Genomic DNA, 12,671 nt, shown 5'->3' with positions numbered 1-12,671 from the left:
AAAATTATCATATGAGATGTTCTTAAACTAGTGTTAGTAAATGCCCTGAAGTCATATGAAATCAAGTATGGATTCAAGCACTGTTTCAAATTGGAAAGGGGAATAGGATCCTAACTCTTTATCAGAATCTCAACTAACATATCACAACACATACAAGGGGTGTGAAAATCTACACTATACGTGAATCTGTCTAGAACTGGCCCTTTCCTTCTCCTTCCTCCTCTCCCCCCATTCTCCCTCTTCCTTCACTCCTTGTGGTGTTGTGGCTTGAACCCAGGCCTTGCACATGCTGAGTAAGTGTTCTAGCACTGAGCTACACACCCAAGCCAGGCCCTCGAGTCTGATATACTCAGACCAGCCCCCAGGCTTCCACGGCATGAAGGTGGATGAGGGAAATTCCACGTCAGTCTTCTGCAGGGAGCTGAGACCGATATTTTACCCTAACCCTCAGCCCAGCCAAATCCTCTTTACCTAACCCTGCATGAGGCAGGCATGGCGGCACTCTATAGACTCAGGCACTTGGGAGCTAAAGCAGGTGGGTCACGTGAAGATATTGTGCTTAAAACTCTTTGGGGCAACATGACAGACCTTGTCCCTTAAAAAGAAAGAGGGACTGGAGACATGACTCAGTGGTTAAGAGCCATGACTCAGTGGTTAAGAGCACTTGCTGCTCTTCCAGGAGTGGAGTTCGGTTCCTAGCACCCATATGAGGAGATTCAGATCACGTGTGTTTCCAAGTCGAGGATCCAATGCCTTCTTCTGGTCTTTGTTGGCACTTGCATACATGAACGCGCACACACACATGCAGATACACACACAGAATTATTTTTATTTTAAAAAAAAAGAAAGAAATGGGAGAGAAGGAAGGAAAGAAAAAAACTGAGAAACTGTGTACTCAATCTTGATCCAAAAGTCTTTGTGAATGAGCAGTTTATAACCAGCTTGTGACTTCCTGGGATACAAAGACCAAGGAAGTGCACAAAGCGCCTGTGAGATTCATAAGATTGTATATAAAATGTGTATGTGTCCTTCTGAGAATAGCTTTTATCAGATGATCAAACTGTAAGCCTATTCCTACCATGTACCCCCAAAAGGCTGCTGACTATCTCATATTTAAACAAGACCTCCCTGGACCCTCCGCTCCACTAATAGAGGTCAGGGCCCAGCAAACCTTTAGCAAAGCACTAAAGCTCCCAGAAATGGGTCACTGACCTTTGTACGGGGAACAATGTTGAGTTCCAGTTTTTGGTCCACCAAGCTAGCCCCTGCCTCTGAGAGATAGCCCTGGTTGAGGACAAGGCAGTCACGGCCAAAGCAGCATGGACAGCACAACTTCTGTAGCCACTTGGTCCATTTCGGATTAAGGTGCCCGTATGGCTCTTCATTCTTGGGTTTGAAGACAGCAACAATCTTCTACATGGACAAAAGAAAAAGAGGACAGGGAAGGTGATTTGGAAGTCTGGGAGAAGCTGAGTAGCAGATCACACACTTAGCATTATAAGGCCTTTGATTCGGTGGAGACAGGCTGCTACAAAGAGCTATGGCCAAAGACAGCAAGACTCTCATTCTTCTTGTTTCACTCCTGTGTTTCCCATCGCTCTTCTCTGCTGTAACTCTGCTTCAAAGTAAATGTATGCTTCTAGGAGCAAAACCCACAAGCCAGCTTGGTAATACATCTTTTGTTTTGTCTTTGTTTTTGGAGACAGGGTTTCTCTGTGTTAACAGTCCTGGTTGTCCTGGAACTTGCTTTGTAGACCAGGCTGGCCTCAAACTCAGAGATCCACCTGCCTCTGTCTCCCAAGTGCTGGGATTACAGGCAAACACCATCACCATCTAGTTTGCTAACACATCTTGATGGGCAACAATTCTATGCTAATACAGCATTGCTCTGTCCTCTCTAAAAGGATATAACCCACTATATATCAATAGCCTAAAATTAATCCTTTTCCCAAAAATGAAATATTATTTTATAATGGATTACATTTTATTGTAAGAATCCCTGTTCCATTTATCCCATTAATACTTTATTGCAGTATGCCAGAAACTTAATACCATCAAACTCCAACCTCCAGGGTGTGTGTATGTGTAAATATTGTCATTTCTATCAATTACATAAAGATTCAGGGATGGAGAGATGGCTCAGCAGTTAAGAGCACTTGCTTTGTAACTGTGAGGATCAGAACTTAGGTCCTGGAACCCAAGTAGCAAGCTGAGCATCCCTGCAAATGCCTGTAACCTCAGCTCCAAAATGGGTGGAGACAGGAGGATTGTTGGGCTGGCTGGCTTTCAGTCTAGCAGAGAAAACAAAGAACACGAAGTATTATGGAATGAAGTTAAGAAAATGGTTTCAGTCTAGCAGAGAAAACAAAGAACACGAAGTATTATGGAATGAAGTTAAGAAAATTGTTATCAGTGACCCATTTCCTCTATTAGTCTTATTATCCCATCTCCTGGGTGTTAACAAAACTTTGAAAAGTTTAAGAAACACAATCTAATAACAAAGCAACCAAAGAGGAAACAAAAATCATAGCAGGAAAAAAGAATGTGGTTAGAATTGGGTTTCTCTTAATTCTGATAGGCACAGGCTTAAGAAAAAAGCCCACAATTCATTTTCTCTAGCCTACAGCAATTAATCTGTTTTCCTCCTCCTGTTTTTGTGGAGAGAGGGTCTTACTGCATATCCCTGGCTGGCATGGAACACAGCTGTGCAGACCCTCTGACCTCAAACTCAAGAGATCCAGCTCCTCTACCTCTCAAGTGCTGGGGTTAAAGGTGTGCTGCACCAAGCCTAGACTCTGAATGGTTTCTTTCACAAAACCTTAGGACTCTGGATTTACTTATCTCATTCCATCCAGAAACCAAACTGGCAATTCAAAGGAAGAAAGCAGATATGCTAACAAAGTAATTCATCTTATGACTCTTTTTCTTCCTTTTTTGTCTTCCCTTAATTCACAGTCAACCCAGGGTTGTTTGAGTCATGAGGCATAACTCAGGGCATAACTTCCTGAGTTAGGGTAGGTCACAGGAGACAACACGTACCCATCTGCCTCCATTAACTGAGTACTAGTGAACTTATTCATCCCATCTCTATCAAGAATCAGTTAAATCTTGAAGTCACATCCTTCAAAAACTCCTTGCAAGGATTTGAAAAGGCAAGAGAACTCTCTTTTTCCTTCCAAAAAGAATAAATTTATTCTCTAGGTCAAACTTGTACAATATAAACCATATTATAAGAGTTTTTGTAGTTACTTTTATTTAAAGACACTGGCTGGCCCGTAACTTGTTCTATAGACCAAACTAGTTGAACTCACAGAAATCTGCCTGTCTCTGCCTCCACAGTGCTGGGATTAAAGATGTGTGCAGCCACAGAATTACTTTCTTATCCAAAGTGGCTAGTAAGAAACTGTGGCATGCCAACCTCTGTGCTCATCTGGAATCCAGTCTCTGAAACCAGAGAAACGGCCCCAGGCTCTCAGCTGAAAGCAGGGCTGATGAGGCTGCTGAAACACTCCTCAACAGTGCAGCTTGCAACATGCAACCTCCTGTGGGAAGGAGATGAAGATATTCCAGACACCAGTGAGGGCTGAGAAGTACCGGGAGTAAATTAAATTCTTCCATTTAAAGCAGAACTTGAAGGCCAAATTACAGACAAGTGTCATTTATGTACTGACCTGTCAGGCTCCTCAATTTCCTCCCACTATGAGTCAAGCATTAGTTGGCTCTTCAAAGGAATTAAAAATTATGGTTATCGCTGTCACACAGGGGCTTCATTGGAGAATACTGTAGGCGTGAAATAACTGAGGGAATGAAAGGGGTGGGAGAATGGAGAGCCAGGACAGTCAGAGAGGGGGAGACTATAGGACTAACAACAGACCTCAGTGCAATCCAGTTCTGCTCAAGTTTGATCAGGACCTAGTTTGTGTAAGCATGTGGTAGATTTCCCCAACAGACACAAAGTCTCTGTCCTAATTTCCAAAGCCATGTTGACTGCATATAGTGAGCTATGCTACTGACAAATCAAGAATATTCTCCTCTTCCATGGAGGACAAACTCTAAAACCACTCAAATTTACATACCAGTATTCACTAAGAAAGAATATGACTGTTTTCCTCACCACTCTCTCTCCCTAGATAGTCAATTCCTCTGCTACACCCAGAACATCTCAGTTCGGTGCTGATTTTAAAAGCATCTTTTCTAAACAGCCACTTACTAGTTTCCCTGTTTAAGGAAGAATAATGCAGATACCTTAAGTAGTAGTCTGTGAATAAAAACACAACCATACCAAGAACCAAGAAACTTCTCACTAGCTGGTGTCAGAACCCATAACCAATTACTGGAACCTAAGTTTCAGATAGCTAACTAGCAGAGGCCAGCATAAGGGTGTGATAAAAAAAGACCCCTGAAAAGACAGAATGTCACGTATCTGCAGCCCCAGCTACCCATCAGAAAGAATGAAGATCACTGGAGTCCAGGGGTACAAGGCTAGCCTGGGAAACAATCCTGAGACTCCCTCTCAATAAACAAAACCATCCAGGTGTGGTGGTGCATGCCTGGGCTATATAGTTAAGACTCTGCCTCAAAAAAGAAAAAAAAAAAAAGAAAGAAAAAAAGAAAAGAAAAGAAAAAGAAAGAAAGAAGGAAAGAAGGAAGGAAGGAAGGAAAACAAAGAAAAAGCCAGACGGTGGTGGCATACGCCTTTTATCTCAGCACTTGGGAGGCAGAGGCAAGCAGATCTCTATGAGTTTGAGGCCAGCCTGATCTACAGGACAGGCTCCAAATAAAGGAGAGAAAAAAAGAAAAAAGAAAAGAAAAGAAAAGAAAAATTAAAAGGAAGTAGTTCTTTTTCCCAAGAACTTAAAACTTTAGTTCAAATAAATCACTCATGCACAGTAATATACATAGAAGTGACCTTTAGTTAAAAGTTTTGTTGTTGTTGTTGTTGTTGTTTTCTTTAAATTCAGGGGCTAGCCAGAGTGCTCAGCAGGTTAAAAAGTACTTGCCATCAAGTCTGATGACCTGAATTCAATCCCCAGAACATACGTTGTCTTCTGACCTCTAATTGCATTGTGTCCCTATGTGTGTAAACCTTCAAAATAAGTACAATGTAAAACAAAATACAGTTGGGTGGTGGTGACACTCACCTTTGATCCCAGCACTCAGGAGGCAGAGGCAGGCAGATCTCTGTGAGTTAGAGGCCAGCCTGGGCTACAGAGTGAGATCCAGGACAGGCACCAAAACTATACAGAGAAACCCTGTCTCGAAAAACATCCTACCCCACCCCCACGCCAAAAAAAAAAAAAAAAAAGGAAAGAAAAAAGATGTAAAAAAAATGTTATGTCTGGTACACACAACATGGGAGGTTCTCAAACTTTTTTCTCTCAAGAGTTCCTTCGAGCCAGGCGGTGGTGGCTCATGCCTTTAATCCCAGCACTCGGGAGACAGAGGCAGATGGATCTCTGTGAGTTGGAGGCCAGCCTGGTCTACAAAGTGAGTTCCAGAATAGCCTCCAAAGCTATAGAGAAACCCTGTCTCGAAAAAAACAAAAAACAAAAAAAAGAGTTCCTTCGAGATAGGCATGGTAGTACAGTACTAGAATTCCCTTAAATTGTTAAAAATTGTTAAGACCCCCACCCCAAAGAGAGGGGGAGGCAGTCTTCTTAACAGCATGATCCTTGTTAGGACAATAATACTCCAGAGCAGGCCCCACTACCAAGAATAGAAGGCAACAAAGACTAGATTAAAATAATATTTTAAAAGAACTCCAAGGGAGGTCAGGTGGAGAGGATGGACCTAGCAGGAATGGAGGTATATGAATATGATCAAAATACACTATATGGAATTCTCAAAGAATTAATTAAAATATTGTTTTTTAAAAGACTCTGGGGCTGGAGAGATGGCTCAGTGGTTAAGAACACTTGCTGCTCTTGCAGAATACCCAGGTTAATTTTCTAGCACCCAGAGAGTGGTTCACAATCATCTGTAACTCTACTTCCAGAGCACCTAGGTTATCTTCTGACCACTGCAAACAGCAGACACACATGTGGTGCACATACATACATGCAGGCAAAACACTCATACACATAAAATAAAATCAGTCAAAAAATAAATAAATAAGATTACCCCAAAAGCTTTCATTTTTGTGGGTAAAAGCTATACTTCCTATATTTGAAACTAAAGCTGAAATGTTAAAAATATTAATTTAATAAAAAAAACACTACATATTAACATAACCAAATTTTAATGAAAATACCATTTTTAAAACAGTTTTGCCAAGCTATGTAATATCTGAGTTAATGGAAACTCACTGCCTTCTCATTCCTTCCTTGGTATTTAAGGTTTCTGTATCTCACATCATGTGATCTCTTCACATCTCTGCTCTCCACACAAAGGGAAATGAGAGTAAGAGCAGACAAATAAAGCCTTGCGACTATTATGAAAATACTCATCCCTGAGCCCTCAAAAGACATTTTTAGTGATCCCTAGGCCACACTACTGTGCACTGTGAACCATTGCACTGGTAACTTGGGCGTGAGAAAGCTCCCTGTACCAGATGGCAGATAAAGCTTCAAATCTCATGACCTACATCCATATAGGGTATGAGCAGTCATTATATTGTTCAAGTGTTTCGCTCCTTAAGATCTGGTGATGCTTATCAATCTGGTTCTTAACCAAGTGGAAGATTTAAGAATTCTTCTGGATGGGTGTCAGAAGAGCACTTGAGGAAGTCAGTTCTACCTTACCATACCCGGTTCTGGGGAACTGAACTTGGCCATCAGGCTCGGTTGTGAGCACCTTCCATTGAGCCATCTGACTGGTCCCAATCTCACATACATCAACATCTTCTCATAAAAATGACGTCTTTTGCTGTTCTTCAAATATTCACATATTGAATGCTCTTCTTATGTACATACAAATAAGAAAACCTTTTTAAAATGTTATTTTTAGAGGCACATGTACACATACAATAAGTAAATAAACAGATTTAAAGAAAAAATAACATAGGCTGAGCATGGTGGTGCACACCTTTAATCTCAGCTCAGGAGGAAGAGGTGGGCAATCACTATGAGTTCCAGGCCAGCCAAATCTACACAGTAGGCCCCTGCCTTAAAAAAATAAAATAAGGGGTTGGGGATTTAACTCAGTGCTAGAGCGCTTGCCTAGCAAGTGCAAGGCCCTGGGTTCCGTCCTCAGCTCTGGCAATAAATAAATAAAGGAAGGAAGGAAGCAAACTAGAATAGTAGTGAAGACCTTTAATCCCAGCACTCACAAGGCAGAGGCTGATGGATCTCTGAGTTAGCCAGTCTGGGTCCACAAAATTTCAGTCTTGTAAGGCTACACACACAGTGAGAACCTGTCTCAAAAAAAAAAAAAAAAAAAAAAAAATCAAATAAATACATAATTTTTTTGTGTGTGTGTAAGTATATATATAATTTTAAGGTTGAAATCACTGATAGGATATAAAGTTCCTAGAATATGTGGATGGATATCCCTACAGACACTGCAATTGGTAATTTTATGCAGACTAAAGAGCATTAGTTAATGAATTGCTAGTCTCAGTGGTTATGAGAATATCCTCTCAAAATTATACTACTTCTGCCTTACACAACACCATGTATCCAAGAAATCCTAATACAGAGGTCAATAGGTATATAACTGGTAAGAGGGCAAAATGAAGGAACATGCCTGTAATCCCAGGAATTCAGGAGGTACAGGCAGGAGAATCAAGAGTACCAAAGTCATTCTTGGCTAAATAGCTAGACTGAGCTACCCAAGACCCTGGTGTTTTGGGGTTTTGTTCATTTGTTTGTTTGTTTGTTTGTTTTGAGCTAAGGATCAAACCCAGGGCCTTGTGCTTGCTACTGAGCTAAATCCCCAACCCAAGACCCTGTTTTAAAAGAGAAAAAAAAAAAACAAAAGGGCAAAATGGAGAAAATTCTTGACTATGTACCTGCTAAGGGGCTTTCATGTGTGACATCTCACTTAATTCCTCTCCCTCTCCTCTCCCTCCTCTCTCTCTCTCTCTCTCTCTCTCTCTCTCTGGTGACAGGGTCTGGCTGGCCTGGAAGGCACTATGTAAATCAGGGTGACCTCAAGTCTGCAGAGCTCCACTTGCCTCTGCCTCCTGAGGGCTGGGGTTATAGGCCTGCACCACCATACCTGGCTCATTAATTGTCTTAAACTAGTTAGATCACATGTTATGCAATTCCTGGGAATATGAAGATCATAAAAGAGTAAATTCTGAGGAAATACATTTGTAGTTGAGTGAACATGAGATCCAAAGCACCAACAATGTAAGTGAGGAGGGGTAATGTGAGCACATATCACCATGACAACTTCTAATCTAGCGTTTTCCATTTTACTGTTCCAGGTTCTTACTTGATTATGGTGTGGCAGAAACTACCACAAACTGGGAAGTGAAATCAAGGCTGTCATGGTCAAGCATCTTTCAGAATGAGATGGAATACTTGCTGCTCTTCTAGAGTGCCTGAGAACAATTTGCATCACCTACATCAGATGGCTCCCAACTGCCTGCAGCCCTAGTTCCAGGGGGTCCAACACTCACTTCTGACCTCCTTGGGCACTCACATACAAGTGGCATACAAACCTGCAGACACACTCATAAATAAAATAAATAAAGGTGAAAATAGACTGGGCATGGTGCTGTACACCTCTAATTCTAGCCATAACAAGGCCGGGTCAACATAGTGAGCTTCAAGCCAGCCAGGGCTACATAGTGAAATCTTGTCTCAAAAACAAACAACAAAAAATTAATTTTAAAATATCAAAAAAGAATATTTCAGACTATTTCCAAAATAGTTATCACACACACTACTGGTTCCTCCTGTTTCCCCCTTCTGCCTGACATAAGACATCTAATTTATCTTGTAAGCAAGATAAAAACTACAACTCCCAGACACTAAGTACTACAACTATGTTCTGGACAATAGGCTGTAGGCAGAAAAATCCGGTGCAACCTCTAGGACGGGTCCGAGAGGGCGGAGACACACTCTTTCTCTCCCTTCTTCCAAAGGCTAGCAAGCAAGCAGCCTGAATAGCCATCTTAGAAGATGCAGTGTAGGCCGCATGCTAAGGACAGCTAAATCTGGAATTGAATCTGGAATTGAAGTGAAAGTCTATAGACTTCCTTTATATTTGAGACTAATAAACCTTTTTTTGTCATTATTATTTTAAAATATCCATCACACACAGGCAAGTGCAATACTAACCAACACCAGAGCTAAAAAGAGAAACTGTGAATTCAGATGCCTGACTTCCAGGAGCAGGACCTCAGGAGCCAAGATGCCTGCCTTACTAGGGGAGGGACTTTGTGCAAATCATTTACATTGCACCTCACTGTCACCTGTGAAGATAAAATAGTACCAACCTCTAAGATGGTTATGGGGAATAAGTGTCAGTTTTCATAAAGCACTTAAACATAGTACTGGCATAAGGTAAGTACTATCTAAGCATTAAATAAATTAAATAAATACATTTGGTGTAGATTCTAAGGTGACAATACCAACTACTGTGTGTCTGTGGCCAGTCTAACTCTCCAACAAGCATTTATAGGAAGTGCTCCTCTGTCTTCAACCACATTTTCAGTGGGAGCAGGGCAATCATATTAATAATTTTGGGGGACATCTGTGTGTAGATTTAACACTAACAGAGAGCACTGGCCAGAAAATTAGAGACTGGGATCCTGAACACCACCAAAAACAAAACAACAGGAACAAACCCCCTTGATCTATAATCTGTCCTCTGTATGTACTGAGGTGACAGAGCCCACCTAACAGAGCACCAGATCATTCCCCAGCTGATATGACATACTTCTTTTTTTAAAGGTTTTTCGAGACAGGGTTTCTGTGTAGCTCTGGCTGTCCTGGAACTTGCTCTAAAGACCAGAGATCCCCCTGCTTCTGTCTCCCAAATGCTGGGATTAAAGGGGAGTGCAGCCATCACCACCTGGCCCTGATATACTTCTAAATGAGAAAAAACAAAACTCTTCCTATAGATATCACAAGATCCAGACAACATGCTATTACTTGCCCCCCAAAACGCAAGTACCTTAAGTCTCATTCTGCCCCCCCAAACACAAAAGATAAAATCTTGCTGACTTGTTTTGTTGTGCTGAGAGCTGAATCAGACCTGCATATTCTCAAAGCTTTCTCCAATCCAGTTTATACAAAGTTGACAGAACTGCTCTCTGGTTTTGGTAATCTCAGGGACAACTCTGGGTGAATGAATTATTCAATGAACTCTATCAAGAGCTACAAGTCACAGCCCACCCTGGCCACTTAGACACACAACAGCATGCTACCTACCCATCTAAAGAGCCCTCACAGGGGCTGGAGAGATGGCTCAGAAGCTAAGAGCACAGGCTGCTCTTCTAGAGGACCCAGGGTTCAATTCTCAGCACCCACATGACAGCACACAACCATCTGCAACTCCAGTTCTAGGGGACCCGACACCCCCTTCTGGCTTATCCCAGCATCAGGCATGCACATGGTTCACAGACACATAAATGCAGGCAAAGTATCAATACACATAAATAACATTCTAAAAATTAAAGGAAAAATTTTAAGTTCATTCAAAAAAATACAAGGGACTAGCTTCACAGTGGTGACACCTGCTTTTAATCCCAGCACCTGGGAGATAGAAGCAGGAGGAAATCTGAGCTCAAGGCCAGCCTGCTCTACAGAGTGAGTTCCAGGGCAGCCAGGGCTACACAGAGAAACCCTATCTGGGGGGGTGGGGGGGAATACAAGGGGATTTTGAGGCAATTTTAACACCCATTATTTTAATACCCATAATAGTACATTTTAAAAATGAACTATTTTGGCACATCTGAAAACACCAACAGGAAAGAGCTCACATATCTTGACCCACTATTCCTCTAGTAACTCTGGTCTGATCTGTGTCCAAAAGTTTTAAATTCTTATGAAGTTCTCAAAAGAATAAAGATCACTTCTCAGCTGCCCTGGTCACCTCATGCCCCATGTTATCCTATTTCCATACTCCCAGGCCAGAATCCGGGGACAAAATTAAGGTCAGCAAAACTCTGCCTTAGCTAAGCAAACTGCTGATAGGCTTGAGGGAGAAATTAGAGGGCAGGAGACGGCCTCTTGTGTTTAAAGCTCCACGCTCTAAACCGAGGAACCATAAGCAACGATGTGAACCTTTTCCCAGAAGTGAGCAACAACCAGGGCAGATGGCTCATCAGTGTCTACCCACGCTGTCACCAATGACTGTTAATAAGAAACCCGGGATCCCGGAACAGACAGCCCCGCCCCCAAAACAGAGGCTGGAATAAATCCTCGGAGCCCGTGATGGGCCAACTGACCCACAGAACAGGGGCGCGCTGCTTTGGGCCGAAATTAGAGAAATAAATAAAATGTTAAAGAGAAGAGGCCTAAAGTCCCGAATACTCGTCCCAGTAGTTTGAATCTAAGGGACCGACTGAAAAGCAGCATCGGTCACCACTTTTCTGCCCGGTATCTGGTCAATTTCCTCTTTTCACTTTCCGCTCACGCTTCCCTCATCAAAAAGGTTCTGATTGATTTCTTCATCCTTGCGAGGTTTCCCCATCTCTAGTCCCCAGAAGCATTCCCAATACCGCCGGGGGAGGCGGGGGGTCGGGGGGAGCTGGCGCTGAAGTTTCTCTTCTGCACCCGTTCGATTCCCCTTCTCCCACGGTCCCGGGGCGCAGTCGCCGCGACGCCCGCGCCCCCGCGCTCACCCCCTGAGAGTCCTTGACGAAGTAGCTGCCGCTGGAGCCCTGGTAGATACGCTCGGGATAGATGCAGCACTCGATGGCCACCTCGGCCTGCCGTACCACCACCTCGAACTCGGGGTCCTCCGGGAAGTCGTTCCGCTCGCGGTGGGTCTGAACAGCGTGCGCCGCCGCGGCCGCCTGAGCTGCCAGGGCCTGGGCCTGCGCCGCCACCGTGTGGTTCTGGCCCTGCGCCGCCGCGCCCCGGGCCCGGTCCAGCAGAGGCTGCCGCTCCCGGTCGTGGCCGGGCGAGCACGGCGGAGACGGGATACAGCCGGCCGCCACCACGCGGACCGCGCCCCCCGGTACCTGCGGAAAGTGAGCTCCCGAGCCCGACGGGAAAGTGTACTCTGGGGGTTGGGCCCGCTCGGGGGACACTAGCGGGCTCGTCTCGTCCATCCCTCAGGCCGCCGGCTCGGGGACCCGGCTCGCTCCACTCCAGCGAGCTCGCGACCGCGACCAATCCGCGGCACTCCCCACCTCCCGCCTGGCCAACCAGGGCGCGGCGCCTCCGTAGCCCCGCCCCTAGCCTGCCCTGTTTACTTGGCGACGCGTAGGCACGGCCCCTCGCGCTGGAACAGTAGCCAATCAGAGCCTGCGTCTACGTAATCGCGGCCTCCACAGCTTTCGCGTCACCTTCTGTGAAGAGTGCGCATGTTTCCTGTAGACAAACCTGGGTCAGGCACGCCCTCTGCCCTTAGCCCCGCCCCAGCTTCCAATTGACAGACAGACGCTTTCCTAACCGCGGCTTTCTTAGTCACTGGTTAATTGAGTGCCCACCATGAACTGGCTGTGAAACTGCAAAATGTCATTTTTGTGTCACTAAGCACCTGCTATGTTCAAAGAATTGAGAAGACAACAATGAAGTAAAGATGCCCCGCTCACCTCATGCTATCTCAAT

At 44.1% G+C, this 12,671-nt stretch overlaps 1 protein-coding gene across 1 annotated transcript in view; it reads right to left on the bottom strand.

Moving 5' to 3' along the window:
• Pi4k2a (phosphatidylinositol 4-kinase type 2 alpha) overlaps positions 1-12,239 on the bottom strand; it is a 33,069-nt gene extending 20,830 nt beyond the window's left edge. The window contains exons 1-2 of the mRNA XM_036169488.1: positions 11,738-12,239; positions 1,213-1,413 (exon numbers count right to left, since the gene is read on the bottom strand). Of these exons, the coding sequence (XP_036025381.1) occupies positions 1,213-1,413; positions 11,738-12,169 (633 nt within the window). The 5' untranslated portion in view covers positions 12,170-12,239. The remainder of the gene's footprint in view (positions 1-1,212; positions 1,414-11,737) is intronic.
• Positions 12,240-12,671: the final 432 nt, after the last annotated feature.

This window comes from Onychomys torridus, chromosome 1 (assembly GCF_903995425.1).
Source record: "Onychomys torridus chromosome 1, mOncTor1.1, whole genome shotgun sequence".
Taxonomy (NCBI): Eukaryota; Metazoa; Chordata; class Mammalia; order Rodentia; family Cricetidae; genus Onychomys; species Onychomys torridus.
Note: the sequence above shows the minus strand (reverse complement) of the source record. Positions and strands in the feature narration are given on the sequence as shown.